General features: G+C 39.8%; 1 protein-coding gene across 4 annotated transcripts in view; it reads right to left on the bottom strand.

The window, feature by feature from the left end:
• Positions 1-17,718, bottom strand: part of tnr (tenascin R (restrictin, janusin)) — a 218,173-nt gene that overhangs the window by 40,791 nt on the left and 159,664 nt on the right. For 2 of the 4 annotated variants that reach the window (XM_076876302.1, XM_024806038.2), the window contains exons 15-22: positions 17,338-17,438; positions 14,328-14,430; positions 13,441-13,530; positions 11,500-11,633; positions 11,297-11,426; positions 8,094-8,360; positions 4,977-5,096; positions 4,445-4,588 (exon numbers count right to left, since the gene is read on the bottom strand). In XM_076876302.1, coding sequence (XP_076732417.1) covers positions 4,445-4,588; positions 4,977-5,096; positions 8,094-8,360; positions 11,297-11,426; positions 11,500-11,633; positions 13,441-13,530; positions 14,328-14,430; positions 17,338-17,438 — 1,089 coding nt within the window. The remainder of the gene's footprint in view (positions 1-4,444; positions 4,589-4,976; positions 5,097-8,093; positions 8,361-11,296; positions 11,427-11,499; positions 11,634-13,440; positions 13,531-14,327; positions 14,431-17,337; positions 17,439-17,718) is intronic. The other 2 variants (XM_014412311.3, XM_014412312.3) reach the window with 2 other exon arrangements.

Below are 17,718 nucleotides of genomic sequence, written 5' to 3'. Positions count from 1 at the left end.
GATTAAAATCATTACTTTAATTGCAAAAAGGTTTAAGTGAATTTAATGGAGCCTTGCCAAGTCAATTAGATTGGCAATGGAGATAGAGTAGAGATGGCCAAAATAGAAAAAAATAAACAGGTCATCCTCCTTCATCAAGAGCTGCGATAATTCAATCATCATACTGCATCTACTGATTGCATGGGTGAATTACAGGCTCAGGCTATCTATATACTTTCACTCAGATCTGGAAGTCAAGGCCCAGTGGGAATATAAATGCAGGCCATTATATGATTGCAGAAAATGATTTGATCACAACTTTGTATTTATTATGTACAGTATGTGTCGTACTACGATGATTTATTGGCTCATCTTCTGACTTAGCCTTGGGAACAGTGGATATTTTTCAGAACTTTCTTTGCATCCATGATATCTGGATAAGCAGACAGTTGATATCCATGCCACATATCCTCAGAAGGGACCATACTGATGTAGCTGAATGGCTCAAGGATAAACCTTTCATCTAAGAGATAAGAAAGGCAACATATTATTTTTAGACTTATTTTTCTCCCAATATTTTTTACCTGCTTATTTCTTTTCCACTGTTTGGTTAGATTTAGGCAACAAAACTACTATGATTTAGGGTGAAAAATATAGAGTTTCACACAGCAAACCAGTTGCTTGAAACCATTTCTTCTTCTCTTGTTACCATATTTTTCAGATCTTAATTATGGCACAACACAAACAACACAAACACAGCAATACCTGATAGACCTGCAGCAGTCCTGGTGAGGAGATGATTGAGGTTTGATGTTCTAAGTCGTCGTTATATGTTTTATTTAGGGCGCTCGGCTTGCTGTTACATGCAGAAAATATGCTCTCAGCTCATTATTAGTGTGTAATTCACAACGTAGGATATTTCAGAAACACTCCAGCTGTGCCGCTTGGTCACGAGGTCAGCCTGCGTTGTATTGAGACTGTGGCCATTAAAGCCAGTAAGACACAAAACTCCAGTAAATCTCTGTACACCCTCTCATTATTGTGGCAAAGCAAAAGAAAGCCGCATGCTCTACACATTAACCTCGGAGCTACGCTGAACGTGTATATGCGTGCTCCTGGTGTCGCGTTAATACTCATGAGGCGCACAAATATTTAGACACATAAACAGTGTTTTGGCTGCATATAATCTGTGGCGTTTTAGAGCCGCAGGGATACCGGTTGACTGATGATGTTGGATGTTGAGTGTGTTTCAAGTGTAGGTAAAATGCTCACTCATACAGTCATTTAAAATGTGAGACCAGTCATTACGCCCAATCATTAAGTAAAGATTAATTACTGGTTTTGTGGCACTTAGTAGCTGAACCTAAAGGAGTCTTTAAGATAAGGATCATTATGTAAATTCACAGAAAATAATAATTATCATAACATTAGCATAGCGGTAACTGTCCTGCTGATAAAGTGAGTTCTCTGTTTTGTGGAGCTGCACATTATTGCAATCCCTACTCGAGAACTGTTTCTTAGCAAACATGTAACAGTCACCGACTGTTAACTATTTCTGTGCCATTTCTTTTTTTAGTGATCCTAATCCACTAGTGATGAAAAAAAAGAATAAAAACCTATTTTCTCTTCTCCTTTCCTTTATTTTCATTACCCTTTTTAGTCAAATTTTTTCCATTTTTGTATTTACCATTTCCTCTGCATGCCTGGCATTATGCCTTTTGTTTTTCTGTCAATTTATGTGTTATCTCTGATGTTCATTAAGTGTTATTTGGTATTGTGTGGACTATTTTAAGCATGTTTCAATTAACAAAGCAAGTGCATTCCCCTCCTCTGTTTTCTCTTAACGCAGCTGGCAGGGAGGATGTTAATGTTCTTTCCACAAACTTCAGTTTTGGGAAGAGTAATACTTTACTGGGGGTCCTGACACTTTGCTAATGAGCACCGTCATTAGCCCTTAAACAGGCCTTCACACAGTCCATTTAGTGTCACCCCCGCCAAATTCATCTTAGATTAGCAGTACCTGCTGCGCTTGCAAAATGAAATATGGCTCCCCGCTTTCTCAGCCCTTCGCACAGTAATTGATTACGGATGTGAAGTAAGTCGAAATTGCAGCGTTACCCAAGTTATTACATACTTGACCAGGCAGTGTTGGATTACGCTTTCAAATCCCTTGTTTATGTATTGTTGTTGAAAGCAGTGTAAAAGTGTCCCTGGTTGAGCATTCTTGGATGTGAGGAAAATGTTGTTTACCATTTCTAACAAGCTTGACTTTGTAGTTATGTTCTTTTCAGGCTATTACAGCCCCTCCGTCTCTGCTCATTGTACCCACGCTGGGATTGTTGGAAGAAGGCGCTGATAATAAAGAACAGGAGGAGGCAGGAAGCGAGGCAGGGGGGAGAAAGAGAAAACAAGGGAAAGGGTCTCTTTCAGCTTCTTTTTTCTTACTGGATTCTTGAACCTTGCCGCTCCAGGTGAATCAGGTCTCATTGGTATGCAAACACACCTTCTACTCGCCTGTTCCCGCTCCAATTCTGCGCTCTCCTCAGCTTTCCCTTTCCCCTCTCTTGCACGTACACCGAGCATTTTGAATACAGCACTGGGAGAGTGTGTTAATCTCAGGTTATCGGAATTCTTCAGAGAAGAATGGTATCTCATTGTCACACGTGTGTGCAACGGCGAGGTTTTATTTTTACCTAACTTATGATTTGGTGCTAATTTTGAAAGCATGAAAACACAAGACCTTTGATTTCATTAAATTCTGAAGACACAACAAAGGAGGGGGAGGTAGGGCAGAGAAGACGGAGGAAGGAGGAGAGGAGGAAATCGAGGCAGAATGGGCGAGACAGAGAGAGACATCACAGTGCTAAAAGACTGAAGCGAGTCAAAGGATAGAGATAGGAGGCAGGAGAGCAGCCAGAGAGATAGAAGACAGTGAGATGGAGCTGGGAGCAGGTTACCAATTACTGGGTCACGGAGTGGACGCTTTCATCTGTTGCAGCGGCAGAGACTGCACCGTCTACAACATGAGCTTCACCCTTGGATTGTGTGCATACTTGTGTGTGCATTTTAGTCTGCTGCTCGTTTTTAACACAGCTGTTATAGCTGTGGACAGAGCAATTGACCCGAAAGTCTAGCAGGGGAGGAACTCTTCATTTATTTTACATGGCAAACATTTGTCCTTCTGCTGCCCTCTCACAGCAAGACTTACTTTATTCGAGAACTGTCAGCACTGTGATTTTACGACCTCAGAGGAGAACAAAATACCACTAACCTGTGAGGTGATCTTCAGAAAATTAAACGTAAACTATTTTACAGATTATCTGACTTTGATTGACTCATTTTTTAATTTACTGTTTCCTTTTTTAGGAGAAGAAAAAGTAAACAATTCGATTTCAGAAACACAGCTGTGATTGTTTCTCTTAATATTAATTAAGGACAACAATGTCTAGATCAGAATATTATAGTTAATCGAATACTAAAGATTCGAAAAGTTTATTATAATAAAAATCCATTATGCCCTCTACACAATAATAATTTAATCAAACAATAAAAACTAAACTGAAATTATAAAATCCACTCTGGAAACTGTCTGAAGTTAAGAAGAAAAGTCTCAATTAAAAAAGAGAAAATAATAATAATTAGAAAATACAAAACTATGATAACTCTGGTGTTGATAAATTGAGTATAAGCATGGTCATTAGTGGCCTACCTTTAATTTAACCTGTTTCAGTCCATTACTGCTCAGTTTGCTTTGCTTTTGTACTTAACTCACTATACTCAGTGTGTTTGCTGTTAGCCAACATATCTTCATAGGAGACGGGATAAAGACTGTATGGCTATCTGCCTGGCGATGGACGCTGCTGCTAGCTGGAGAAACAATGGGCTTACCAGAACATTAAAGGTTAGTAACATCATCCTTTGCACAGGCACCTAACTACAGTACATGCATAAAACCTGACAAGAGAAAAACAATTGTGTATATGAATAACAATCGATGGTTAGGTATGTCTTTCACTATTGCGAAAATGTGGAAGCTTTTTATTCATTTATTTTTCTGCAGAGGGAAATTTAGGTCGTGTCACTCTGAGGTGGGGTTGCTCACTTACCAGTCATTCACAGTGTTGCCTTACTTGAGACATTATAGCAGAACTATAGTAGACAGCAGCTCTTTTTTAGGTGTCTTAGAAATACCTTACAGCTATTTAAGACCTGGAACAAACACGCAATGCAATAAGGTTTTATATAAAGAGAGGGCACTATGTGGAGAACAGCTCAGCACACTTGAATACCTTTACATGTGTCCACCTGAGCTACCACACTCTGTTCTCCTTGGCTGAGTTTCCTGCACTAACTGTTTCTGTGTAAGACATTGGAGTCTCCTCAACGTTCTTCCTGCATGAGTAAACCCGGTCTCGAAGGGCCCCCACAACAATATGGACCTAATGGTTCTGTGGTTAGCTCCTACCTGTGAAGACGGAAGTGCTGACAACACTGCTCTCCTGACTCCCGCTGACAGCTTTGAGACTGATCTCATATTCTGTGGCAGGAAACAGACTGGACAGGGTGTAGTTTGTAACATCGCTGTCAATCATCACGCTGTCTACTCGACCTGCAGGGGACACGAGAGAGAGGCCAGCACCTGAACACCAGAACTGTCACACTGATCTCCTTCTTCACGTACAGGGTACGCAGCGTAGCCAGCTGCTGTTCCTTTATTTTTTTTTGCATCACAGGGAAAATACTTAATAAATATGGAATTTTAATTAAAATTTCAATTACCTTTCACTGATAAAATGTTATAATTAATTAGGTGTGTGGCACGGCGCTCTGCTACAAAATGTATCTTACATCAGAGGGAGCCTCCTACAGCAAATGCCATGCTCATTTAACTGTAACAAGGAACAGCAGTGTGCTCTGTGTATGCTAATATAATAAATAGCGTGTTATTCAAATGCACTTAAGAATAACATCACAGTTTGCAGTTATGTGCACGCTACCTCTGGCCGACTGGTAGGACAGCTTATAGTATTCAAACGGAGCCAGCGGTTTGATCCAAGAGATCGTCACGGCGTCCTCGGTGACGTCCGACACCATCATCTCTTTTGGTGGGTCCATGCCTAAAAGTGCGATGAGAAAGAAAACACTGTCATGCGGTTCAAATGGTATAAAAAAAAAAAGGATGAGCCCCAGCATATAATAGGAGCATGTTATGTTATGTACAAAGCTAATTCAGTCATTTTCATGAAAATCTATAAGAAAGACTGCCCTTGAAGGCCCGAGTAGTTCAGTAACCCTCATTTTGTCCACATTTAATGTCCTCTTCATTAAATTGACATAGAAACAGAGCTGTCCTTGGGTCTGCGAGACTGTGTGAATTTTTAATGCACATTTTTATTACGAACAAAACACCATCAAAAGATTAGCGAGAAGAAACTGAGCAGCATCAAGCTAAAAAAAACACAACCGTTAATGTTGAGGCTGAGCAGGGTTTACACAGAGGAGACCCCTCCCCTGCCAAAATTCTGTTTTATATGTCTCCTCAGACCACTGAGCTGCCACGGAAAAGGTTACGGTGAAGACAATTTGAGCAAACAATTAAAGCCCTGACAGATCCTAGGGGAAAAAAGAAAGATATTTAGACAGTGAAGAAAAAAAAATAAGAACGTACGAGAATGGAACAAAAAAAAAAACAAAGATCAAGATTAAGAGATCGCTTCCATCTCCTGTTGTGGGCTGGAGATGGACTGCTACACTCTCTCTTCCCTGATTTGAGAAGAATTATGGCTATTATTCCCACGCAGAAAGCAGGAGATTTCAAATTCTTGGAAGAGGACTAATTTAAAGTCTGCTCGCATGGAATACAGTTGCATTTATTCAAGTCGTGCATGTTTTACTAATTACGTTTGCTTTGGCAAATGTAGAGCCAAAGAAAGAATAATGGCTGTAAAAATTTATTCTCTTATAAAGGTTCCTGGGGGGGGGCGCAGGCAGAGATATACAGCTAGTCACTTTTGCATTATGTCAGCCAAAGCGGAGCTGGACCATAAAGTAAAACTGTGGTTAAATCTTAATGCAGCACAGTTCAAGTGTAGCAAGTGATTCAAGGCAGCAAGCAGCCCCCCATCAATGCTCACGTTCAAACACGTGAGATCAAAGCAGGGCGCTAAAATGATCACAGCGTAAAGACCGGTGCAAGAAATAGTGTACATCTGTCCCATCCCATCCAATCTCACCCCCTGAAAATCTGCCTCTTGTGTGTGCGTGAATGTAAAGCGAGAAAGCGGAGGCTCCAAGCTGCCAAGGGGGTGTTTGAAACCGGCATGTGCAGGTGTTTCTGCCACCGATGCTAAGTTAACATCTCTATTGTTTACTGCTGGCTCTCCTATTTTCTCCATTTGTCTCCAGCCCTCCATTATTTTTTCGTCTCATCCTCTTCCTTTTGTCCCCCTCGCTACAAAGAAAGAGAGCGATCCTCTTTCTTCCAGCTCATTGTCTAACTCTCCGGCAGGTTATAATACTGACCCTCTTCTCATTCATTTATCTCTCTTCTCTCTGAGATGTAAATAGCACAGTCGCAATCAAATGGAATAGGGAGAGCTTCTTTTCATAATCTGCCAATTAAACTGGAATTTAGAAAGTCTGCAGAAAAATGACACAGAAATACTGTACTAATTAACGAGGGGTCGCGGTGGCGTCGCTGAAGGTAAAATAGGTTAATAAGACATGGAGAGAAGTGATAGAGAAACCGTAATTAAGATGTAAGAAAAAAAGACAAGAATATACTTAAATGGGTGAATACACAGGAAAAACAAAACAAGCAGACTGCTCCTTTCTGTTACTGCATGGCCTTCACTCCATTAGGCTGACACTTGTTAGCCACTTGTTTTTTCTCAAATATAATCCAACGTTACATCTGGGTTTTTGAGGTTAGCGTCAACTGTGCAAACCTCAACCATCTGATAGCACTGAGGAGCAAAACCTTTATTTTTGGCACTGCATCTCTACATCTACATCTGAACAGAAAAAAAGGAGAAAAATGAAAAAAATTAAAAAGCCTCCAAGGCAGTTTCTAATTACAAAAGTCATTCTGCTGTGGTGCTGCGCAAATGAAAGCCTAAAAAAAGCATTTCTGCAAATACATATTTAATTTAAAATCACTTTGTATTTCCATTTCTTAAACTAATTTTCTTTCTCTTTCCTTTTACACGCTACCTCATACATGTTAATTCAATATTTTGCTCCCCCAAAATCCTTTCTTTCCTGTTCCCCATCTCTGTTTTTTACATTGTATCCCTCATTCATAAATATGATTAAGGTGATTAGAGTTGGAATCTTTCTTAATTGTTAAGTAGATCAAGCTAAAACAAATAAATAAATGCTGGGAACTTGATGTCATTTTACATGCACAAATACAAAGCATTGCTAATTTAGAGCTTCTGGGGTGTGAGATTGTCTTGAATAATACTAGACTCAGAATATTTAGGATCCTTGGGGTTTTGTAGTGTTAAAAATAATACTTTGAGCTTCAAGAAGTTGTGATGATCATCTTTTTTCTTCACTTTCCAATGAACTGGGATGCTGCGTAAATAACAACATAACAACATAATACAATGATTTGTAAATCTCACAAAGCCATATTTTATTCACAGAACATAAAAAACATATTAAATGTTTTAAGTGAGACAATGTGCTGTGTAACATCAACTATTTTTTCACAACAGTCAACAAACGACTGGGAGTTGAGAAGACTGGCTGCTGGACTCTTGGGTCTGATATAGGATTCAACGCCTCTGGGTCATCTTTGTCATAGAAATAGCATCTTTTTGCTGGATGTCTCAGTTAAAACATTTCATGTGTTTTCTAATATAACTTTATGGGTTTTGCAAATGATTGGATTCTATTTACATTTAAAAAAAATTCACAATCATTGGGTCGGAGTTGCAGAAAAATGCATGTACTCTTGCCACACATAGACAAACAAAATTACTATGACCCTAAGTGTGCATATCTACTTGGACAGGACCCCCACAAAGTCACAAACCTTTATTTTGCTGCTGATGTTTCTCTATTTTCATCACTTACAAACTTTTTTTTCCATCATTCAAGCAGCTCACCTGTAGTAAGTGAAGCTGTAATGGGCTCTGAAGCAACGTCCCCCTGTATTGTGATTAGACTGACGGTGTAATGAGTGGACGGCAGCAGCCCCTGGATCAGTGACCTCGTCTTGGAGCCATGCAGTGTCACCTTAGAGGTGTCAGTCCCGTCGGCAGAGCTGTAGCTCAGAATGAAGAGTTCAGCGGGCGGTGCTGGGGCGCTCCACGCCACTGACACAGAGTCTGAAGTCACCTCTGATAAGTAGAGGTGGGTTACAGGTCTGATTCCTGGAGGAACGAGGGGGTTTAGAGGTCACCGAGGAGCTTTCAAGGACAGGCAAAAATCCTGCTATGAGCACGAAATGTTAATGGGAAAAAAAAAACAGGCAGTTGCTGTCATTATAGAGATGACAGACAAGCCGTTAAGTGATGGATGAAAGCCGTCCTCGATGATGTAACAGACCGTTTATAATACAGTTGAGAAAATTAGCCTTGGGTGTAATCTTGATGGGGAAGGTGAGAGTCAAAGAAAACCACAATCATGTGGCAGTAATGAATTAATTGGTCATAAAAAGGGAAACTAATGAGATTACCCGCCGTTAGGATGAAGATGTGATGGGACTGTTCATAATAAGAAAATGGAAAAAGGATGATAGCAGCAGATGCTGTTGTCAAAATGTATGACCTGGACGGGAGATGATGTAATGAATATGAAGTAGTGTACCAGCTGACACAGCAACAAATGCAAGAGTTGAATTTAATTAGCCATGCGTGGATGTATAAGCAGGGGAAATGTGGCAACACTGACTTCTCCTTTCCTGAACTGCCAGGATTACAGGCATCCTGCGGAGTTTTCTTTGCAATCAATCATCATATGAAACCTGCATTGTTTACACTGGCCTGCATCTGTATTCTTCTTGGTGAGCTGCTGCCTTTTATTATTCTTCACAAGTTGTCAGTATGCATTACTGCCATGTGCAGTCAGCAGAAATTCTGTATCACATAGACCTCACGATACCAGTGCCTGTGTGCGTTCATGATCTCAACAGTGGTGGAGAGACGGGGTACAAAAAAGATCCAAACGTGTCTCCAGAGCAGCTTTAAAAAGAGAAGATTGTGGCTACGCATTGATTAAATATGAAAAAAATGCAAAAGGGGTCGAGAGTCTGTGTGAAGCAAAATTCCACAGACGTGATGAAAGTGCCGTCTTTGATCAAGATGACAGTGATAAGCTAGTTAATGGTTTAACAGCAAGTAAGACCACATAGAGGCAATGTGGGTGATGTGAGATGACAATGTGACTCACCTTTGTAGATATTAATGGAACTTTTTTATAGAGAAAATTATGTTTCCTTAAAGAGAAACCCTTGTCATGGATTGTGAAAAAACTTCAACTTCATAGTTAATAAAAGAAAAGTTAATATTATCTCTAGCTGAGGATGGAGGATCTTGCGACAAGCAGTCTGTGGAAACAGGCTACACTCTGAGTCTGAAAGGACTTTGGTTAAAAGGTTAGAATATAAAGATGCTATTAAACGCAAAAATATGGGGTTTAACATCTTCGGAGGTTGGACTATATTAAGAATCACATCCCAGTGTGACAAAATAAATCACTTAATAATCTGTCATAATTCACTACACTTCTACACTTCATAAATATGAACATAGCTACCGCGACGTGCCCAGTGGGTTGTCCTGTTTAAAAGTCTCCAGATGGTCATTTTTAAAAACTCACGTGACAAAGAGAGGCGGTTCTGACTGTGAAACTGCTCACTCATTGGCTATTGACTTGTGATTGACTTGTAAGCCGTTTCATACCACAGATAATCCTCTGTTTTGAAACGCAGTATGAGAAGATTTTTTGAAATAGTCATAAATAAATATGTCCTAAAAGTGACTGAGCGCATAAACTCATCAGTGTTTGCAAGCATTTACAGAGGTCAAAAGAGAAAGCTGGTTTCCAATATACATAGCTACTGCAGCTATCGCCATCTGGTGGCCTTCAGACAAAGTGCAGGTCCGCATTAGCTTCATTTTTTGGACCCAGAAGATAAGTCCATGTTTTATCTCTATGGTTACTCTTACTGATGTGCAGATCGTGTATTAGAAAACTCTGAACGCATAAATGCTGGAAACATGCAAATGAACGCATCACCTGAGTATACCTGAGTGAAGGCGGACAGATGTCTCCAATAAGTGAATAGTGGATGAGAAGATGACAGGTAATTTATGGTTTGTCCTCTGATTCTCTTGATCTGTCATCGTATCATTCCTTCACGTCTCCCCAGACAGTTAAAGTGGTGTTACCAAAGGAGTGCGAGATAACAAAAAGATTAGAAGTAGGATGACATGATTATGACGCTGCGGCGGTGACAACAACGATGGCCGCAGCAATAAAGAAAAAGAGATGATGATAATGACACTGGTAAAGAAAGGAATGATGGCAGGTGATTGCATGTCCATCATCTCTGAAACCGGCCTTTGTGCAACTGAAACTCACGTCAAGCTTTCGGAAAAAGAAAAAAAAAACAAAGAACTACCAGAGTGGAGTAGCCTGACAGGCGGTCCGACGTATAGTTGGGCGGATGGATGTGAGTTTAGAGGAAAACGAAGTGATTGAAAAGAAAGGAGCAACATCAAGCTGAAAAACAGGGCGAGCAGACAGCACAGAGCGTGACGGCAAAGGGAGAGAATGTGGTACGAACCGGAGTAAGAAGAAACAGAAACACAAATACATTGAGATGCAAAAGAGAGGTGCAATTAGGAGCGCTTGTAACAAGCTCATTAACGGGCTGGAATAATTTGCCTCTGCTAATTGCTCCTTCGAAGTCTTTCACGGTCCTCCATTTTCTTTAAGCGGTACTCCCCTCACCTGATGTCACACTTTAGTTCATTATATCCATCATTCAACTTCATTACACCCTATACCGTCTTTAGAAGTGTTCTCCAGCTTTCCGTAGTAATGGGCTGATCTTTCATGTCTTTGTCTGTGCAGAGACGCTCGTGAGTGAATTTATTTGAGCTCCTTATGAAGCCTGAACGGATTAAATGAGTGCTGTTTAGGAACGTTTAGTTGAAGCTGTTGCAATGGAAAAGACAAAGGGAGACTGTTTGTCAAGGAAATGATCTCATCATTATGTTATCTGTATGCACGTCTCTGCTGATCTTCATTAAACACTTTAAAGTTAGTCCTTCACTATATGAAATTAGACTACGCTCCCTACCTGTGAAGGCGTCTATGGTAGCTGCAGTGCTCTGCTGTCTTCCTCTTCTTGCTGCTACAGTGATGGTGTACTCAGTCCCAGGCTCCAGGTCCTTCAAAGTGGTGGTGTTGATGTCTTTAGGCACCGTCAGCTAGAACAGGGAAGATGAGTTAAACAAGGTCCAAATCAGACATATACATGGTTATCGTTTCAGTGTTCTTTACCTCATTAGTGACGCCGGAGGCTGATGTGTAGGTGACCTTGTAGTGGTCAATGGGGCCCTGGACTATGCCCCAATTCAGAGTGATGGTGTTGTCCGTGGAAGCCGTCACAGTCAGATTCATAGGTACATCCAGAGCTAAAACAGGGAAAGCAACACTCAAAATTAAACTCAAAACTCCAGCCCAGATTCATGTAACACTCTCACCCTGAAAAATATATCTGAGTGGGTGCACATCGAAAAAATACATGACCTTTGAGGGACCTTCCTCTTAATCCTCCTTCAAATTCACAAGTATTTATATTAATGTTGTTCTCAGTCGTCTTCTCAACTGTCTTTGCAGCTTCTTAGCCCATTACCACCTGCTGTCATTTGGGAAAATACTACTGTGTTGTGTCACCTACAGTACGTGCTCGCGTGCATTTGCATAAAACAAAATAAGAGTTTATGGAAATATTCACTGATTCAAATTTGATTTGACATGTTGTTTTCTACATTTGAGGGCAACACAATTGCGCTGGATTTTTAACAATATTTTCAAATAAATTTAGAGCCAGATTTACTAAACAAGGTAAAACATCACGTGAGCATAATCCCCAAATAGTGCTCGCACATGTGGTTAGAAAGATTCATTTCACTATCAAGCGCTATCAGTTTGCGCGCTTGAATATCCTCCTGTCCTTATTTTGCACCTTGAGAAAAGATCTCTCAGAAATGCAACAGGTGTGGTCGCAAACATCTCACAGCCTTGTCATCGCATTTTTGTAAATACCAACAGTGCTTTTATTCAGGTTAGTAAATCTAGCTCGAAATGGTTAAAAATAAGAACAAAAATGTTGCTTTCATGATTTCAGTGGAAACATAATTACTGCTACTGGTTACTATGTTTTTTAATTCATGTTTAGTTTCTGCTATACTCTTGTCTACTTGTGTAACTGTGGTGCAGTTCTCACATTAAAGGACAGACCATTACTAATAAAACATTTACAGCGTTTCCAATGGGTTTAATGCATATTACCACAACGATCTGACTGTCTCCTTTAATCTTTTTATATTTCTTGTGTTTTTAAGTGAGTTGTTCTCTTCCCTGCAGAATGAGTAACCCAGTTTGCCCAGTGGATCATCAATGTTTAATCCTCAGCTAATCATCTGCCGCCTTGTTTGCCTGAACCTTTGGTGTTTCACGGCTTTTTAGGAGGTCAAACAGACATAAAAAAAACCTGATGTAAATGTGTGTTAAATGAAATGATTATTTTAGCAGCTCTGGCTTAAGGTAACACCGGCGCTGCCATGAAGCTGTCTTCATAAACGGCTCTCTTAAAGCTCTTTAAGAGAAATGCGACAGATGTGATGCATTTTAAAGTTCAAAACGAGTGCAGGGAAAAGAGGCGTTACAACGAGCTTGTTTGTAAGACAAATGGAAGCATAATTTTTTATAAAGTGCAGAAAACCTTTAGCCATTAAAATAACTGCACCTGGATGAAAGATGTGCTTGACGGTGAACGTGAGGGGAAAGATTAGCGAGGCACCTCCACGCACTCACTTTTCAGACAAAGGGTTACATTTTTTTCTCCTTTCAGCCAAACAACTCAACAACACAATAAATATTCAAATAAAGGATCAAGAGAGGGCCATTAGCAAAAAAAAGTATGCATTATAACAGCTTTAAAATGTTGTAATGGGAACTTTGACCCAAGCCGACAATACCAAACACTTCTGGAGAAGAGTACAAGTCACGGCGAAACATATTTTGCTTAATTTTCTAAAATGGCTTTTAGTAGTTGGAGTGGCAGCGCCGAACCACAGGTGAGAATTACACGTATAATAACAAATGGGCCCACGAGCCTGCTGTGATGCTGCGATTCCCCGCTGTGATTTCTGTGTTGTACATGCGCGAGTGACTCACTGGCTTTTTACAGTGGAGCACAAAGCATAATTCACTCACTCGTCCTGGCGTTCATTGTGGCTGGTGTACTCTGGTTGCTACCTTTCATGGCAGAAATGCCAATGCCGTACTCTGTGCCTGGAAGCAGGTCTGAGATACAAAGAGAGACAGAGAAGCGGGAACTAATTTAACACATAACGTAGCAGGAACAAAAAAAATCGTAATAATAATAATAATCACAGACAGTGCTTCACGTTCTTGTCCTCGTGCAAAGTGCACATCAATTACACTGAGTTTTTTTTTCATGACAGCCCCAATTAGCTCGACACCGGTGATGAGGTCTCGGCAAATTTACATGTAGCATCGTTGTGATTTCTGAAGAAATTTCTTTTTTTTTTAAATCAACTGCACAACTGATCAGTTTCAAATCGGTTGAGTGCATCCACAGAGAGGATCTCGAGCTACAGAAATAGAGATGAAGAGATGAGGAATGAAAAATAAGGAGGCGGACGACAGAGATTATTAGCGGAGGAGAGCAGGGGGAGAGGGAAAATGAGAATGACAGAATGGATGAGAGTGAGGGAGAGCATCGATGGCAACGAGCGAACAGAATAACACGGGGACCTTTTGCTTCTATTCTTATGCAGGCTGTGCCCTTTCCAGCACTCTGGCCTTTCAGAAAAAAACATCCCAGCTGACCCCATCTTTCTGACAGCCTTTCAATACGCCCGCAGGACAACAAGCGTTTCTACAGATACAATCAGTGGGCCGTCAGCCAAGTGTTAGCTCCGGAGATAATCTTGCCATGTAAAACACAGACACTTCCAGCTTCTTTGGTACATATTAGATGCATTGTGATGATACTGAAAGCATCAGGAAAATAGGAACTCTACAAATGTCGAGGATAAATAATTCAAAACGCAAAAAAATGGTTATTCCTCACTTACCTGTGAGAGTAGTCTTAGTAGTGGCTCCCTCATTGCGCGGTACGATGACTTTGTCATACTGATCTCCTGCTAATGTGCTATAAACCACCTGGTAACTCTCCACCTACATTTAAACACAAATATATTTACAGCATTAAAGAGAAGGTAATGCCTGAAAAAGTCTCGCTATGCAAGACTTACACAAACAGTCCAAAACTGTGTGGTTTTTTTTACTGTGCATTGTTTGGTTTATTTTGTCTCGGCACAGTGTGATGTTTGGCTCTTTGTCAACACTGCAGTGCAGAATCAGAAGGATGAATAAATTTGCCGGCATCGAGACAGACGGTCTTTATAAGTCTGAATGTGTGGTTAGCGAGCCCTGGAAATATCATTGTGACAGCTGAGCAAAACGCAATTTATCACATTTTCATTCACAGCAAAACATTCGGTGACCATTTGCACCGAGTGAAGCGCTTGCTCCAGCGCTCTAACTGGCATTTTCCAAGGCAGCGAAAGGCAGACCCGTCTGTGTGGGATGGTAACGTGTCCAAGAAGGGGAAAAAAAAGAAAAAGTAGAAGGAATAAAAAAGCTGTTTTATTGAAACAATTTAAGAGGAGTCATAATGTCAGAGGGATTAAGAGGAAATTAGCTGTTTTTTATAAAAAGGGCAAGGTAAACATGCAGCAGGCTCACTGATATAAGATGTACCTGCAGTATGAGAGCCAGCAGAAGCCTTAATGTGTTTCAGGATGGTCCACTACACTTATTTAATGCAGTGAAATAAAACAGCAGCTTGCACAGTATTACAAATCCAGTGACAAATTAAAGGTAAGCCATAATGAAGCATCTTTGGTAGGTGTTAGGCCATCACATGCCACCAAAACAGCTTCAAGTACCTTGGTACTGATTGTCTAAGGTCTTCTGGTGCCGAACACTGGCTTTCAGTTGGTTTTGAGTTTAAGATTTGCTTGTTTTTAAGTCACTGAATGAGTTAGCGCCGCCTTACCTTCCTGATCTTTCAACAATGCACACTCCCAATAGATCATGAAGGTCAGCTGACCAGATGTATCCACTAAACCTGCCTGAGTCTTAACACTAACTGTTTTACTGCTCGTGCTGTTTAACCTTTCAGCTGTACAGCGCTCTGGTCAGTGCTTGTTGTTTTTAAATGTGCTTATAAATAACTTGATTTGACTTGACAGCATTAGCCCAAAAGATCTTCCCTCATTTGGTGTTTGATGATGGTGATGGAGATTATTAGACGGGACTCCCATAGTTTGATTCACTTGATTTTTATACTTGTTAAATCATCCAGTGAGCCCTGTGGATCATAACCCAGGAAGAGATCACCTCCATGTTTCAATTTTGTATTGATTTACATTTGAACCCACATCAGCACAATCTCGCCCACAGACACCAGATCTCAGTGTATGAGTTTATTCCTTTAATTTGTTCACCATCTTTATATAACATTAAGTTGTTATCATCAGGATGTACGCAGCACTTCTATGTTGTAAACTCTCTCATTATTCAGGTCGCCCAGTCCACCTAAGGAATGCTGCAAGGATCCGATCAATCCTGAGCTTTAGTGGCACTCAGACTATCGTTCATGCTTTTATTTTCTCTCGGTTAGATTATTATAATGTGTTTTTTTTTTTATCAGGCATCAATCAGAAAGCATAAATAGGCAGCAGCAAGACCTCTTACAAGAACCAAGAAAACTGAACATATTACGCCGGTCTTAATGACTCGACACTGCCTGCCCATTAGAATTGATTTGAAGATTTTACTCATTATTTTTTAAGCCCTTCATGGCCTGGCCCCTGAATTTAAACCAATCATATCTCCCAACCAGTGTGCAGCCTCAGATTCTCAGGCAAAACCTGATAACTGCTCCCACCTCTCGCTTAAAAACAAAAGGCAATCCAGCGTTTGCTGTTGGGGTTGCTTTTGTTGTGGTATGAACTGCCTGAGGAAATCTGGCCTCATCAGTATCTTCTTTTAAATGACTGCTAAACACTTTTTGGGGGAAATTTTAACATGGATTTTATATTGTCTGACATTCTTAGCTTATCTTATAACTTCTAAAGTTTTATGTTGATTTTAAGTTATTCCTTAAGGTGGAATCATACTGTGTTTTATTCCTATTCTTATACTGACTACATACAGAACTTAATATATAAATTGTTTTGAAAATTTCCATCTAGTTTGTTCTTTTTTTCTGTGTTTCTAGTACTTTGTAACACTGGTTTTGATCATTTTTACAAATAATGTTTATTATGATTAATATTTTTATTATTAGATAACTTTGGCTTATGCTTGGTGATTTAATGCATTACACTGCGTATAATTCTATATATTTGTCATGTGTTAGCTATTAAATCTAAAGATGATATAATTAATATAGCATCAGATGCACTTTTGTAAGCATATGGAAGCCAAAATAATAAACAACAGATGCTTCGTGTCAAAGGTGTTGTTAATGATAAAGTTTAAAAAAGAGCCAGACCGATATAGGATGTTTACGACCAACACCGATATTTGGTCTGACAAATGTTTTCTTTCAGACATAAATAGATTTGCCTAACATTTATTATGTGTAGTTTTCTATTAGTCCTTACTAAGAAAATATGATAATGCAGATTAAAAATAAACGTTTATGTTCTGCCCAACTCTACTCGGTTGCTGTGTTTTGTTGCCAATGGGGAATGTGCAGAGTGCCCTCTGGTGGACAAACATAGAAACATAAGCACTCGTAACATGGTTGAATGGTGTTTCTCAGTCTCTTCTTTACTTTTTTATAACTATTTGTTTATAGTCATTAGCAATTATAAATGCAACCATTAATATATTGGCAAATACCTCATATTGGCCGTATATTAGCCAGGGTCCAATACACTTTTCATTATTGATGGCTTCATATTACCTGCAAATTTTTGGTAATTGTGCAGTCATGAGGACTAAGTCAAGCTGGTTATGCTTCACTATACTAGAACATGGGCAGTTAAAAAATGTCAAAAGACTTCCTACCTCAGCTTCACTGTTATCCCATTCAAGCTCAAGCGTGGTAGAGGTCTTGGAAACGAGACGCAAGTTCTTGGGGGCATCAATCTCTGAGAAAAACGATAAAGCTGACAATGTTGGGGACACTGAGACCCATTCTCAGAGATTGTGAACAAGCAAACAACAAACACAGGTCACATTAAATTGTCAGTTACTCATATTTAGCTCTTCATGTTCATCAAACACATTTCTCTTTGTATTTTTATAAGGTGTATCCTCTTCAGTTTTCTGTAGATTTTACTTCAAGTATCAACCACAAATAGATATTTAATGTATAAATATGGCATCAGCGGGGAAAAACAAATCAGCATAGTGTTTCCATAAATAAGTACAAACTTTAGGAGCGTA

Source organism: Maylandia zebra, linkage group LG18 (genome assembly GCF_041146795.1).
Source record: "Maylandia zebra isolate NMK-2024a linkage group LG18, Mzebra_GT3a, whole genome shotgun sequence".
NCBI lineage: Eukaryota > Metazoa > Chordata > Actinopteri > Cichliformes > Cichlidae > Maylandia > Maylandia zebra.
Note: the sequence above shows the minus strand (reverse complement) of the source record. Positions and strands in the feature narration are given on the sequence as shown.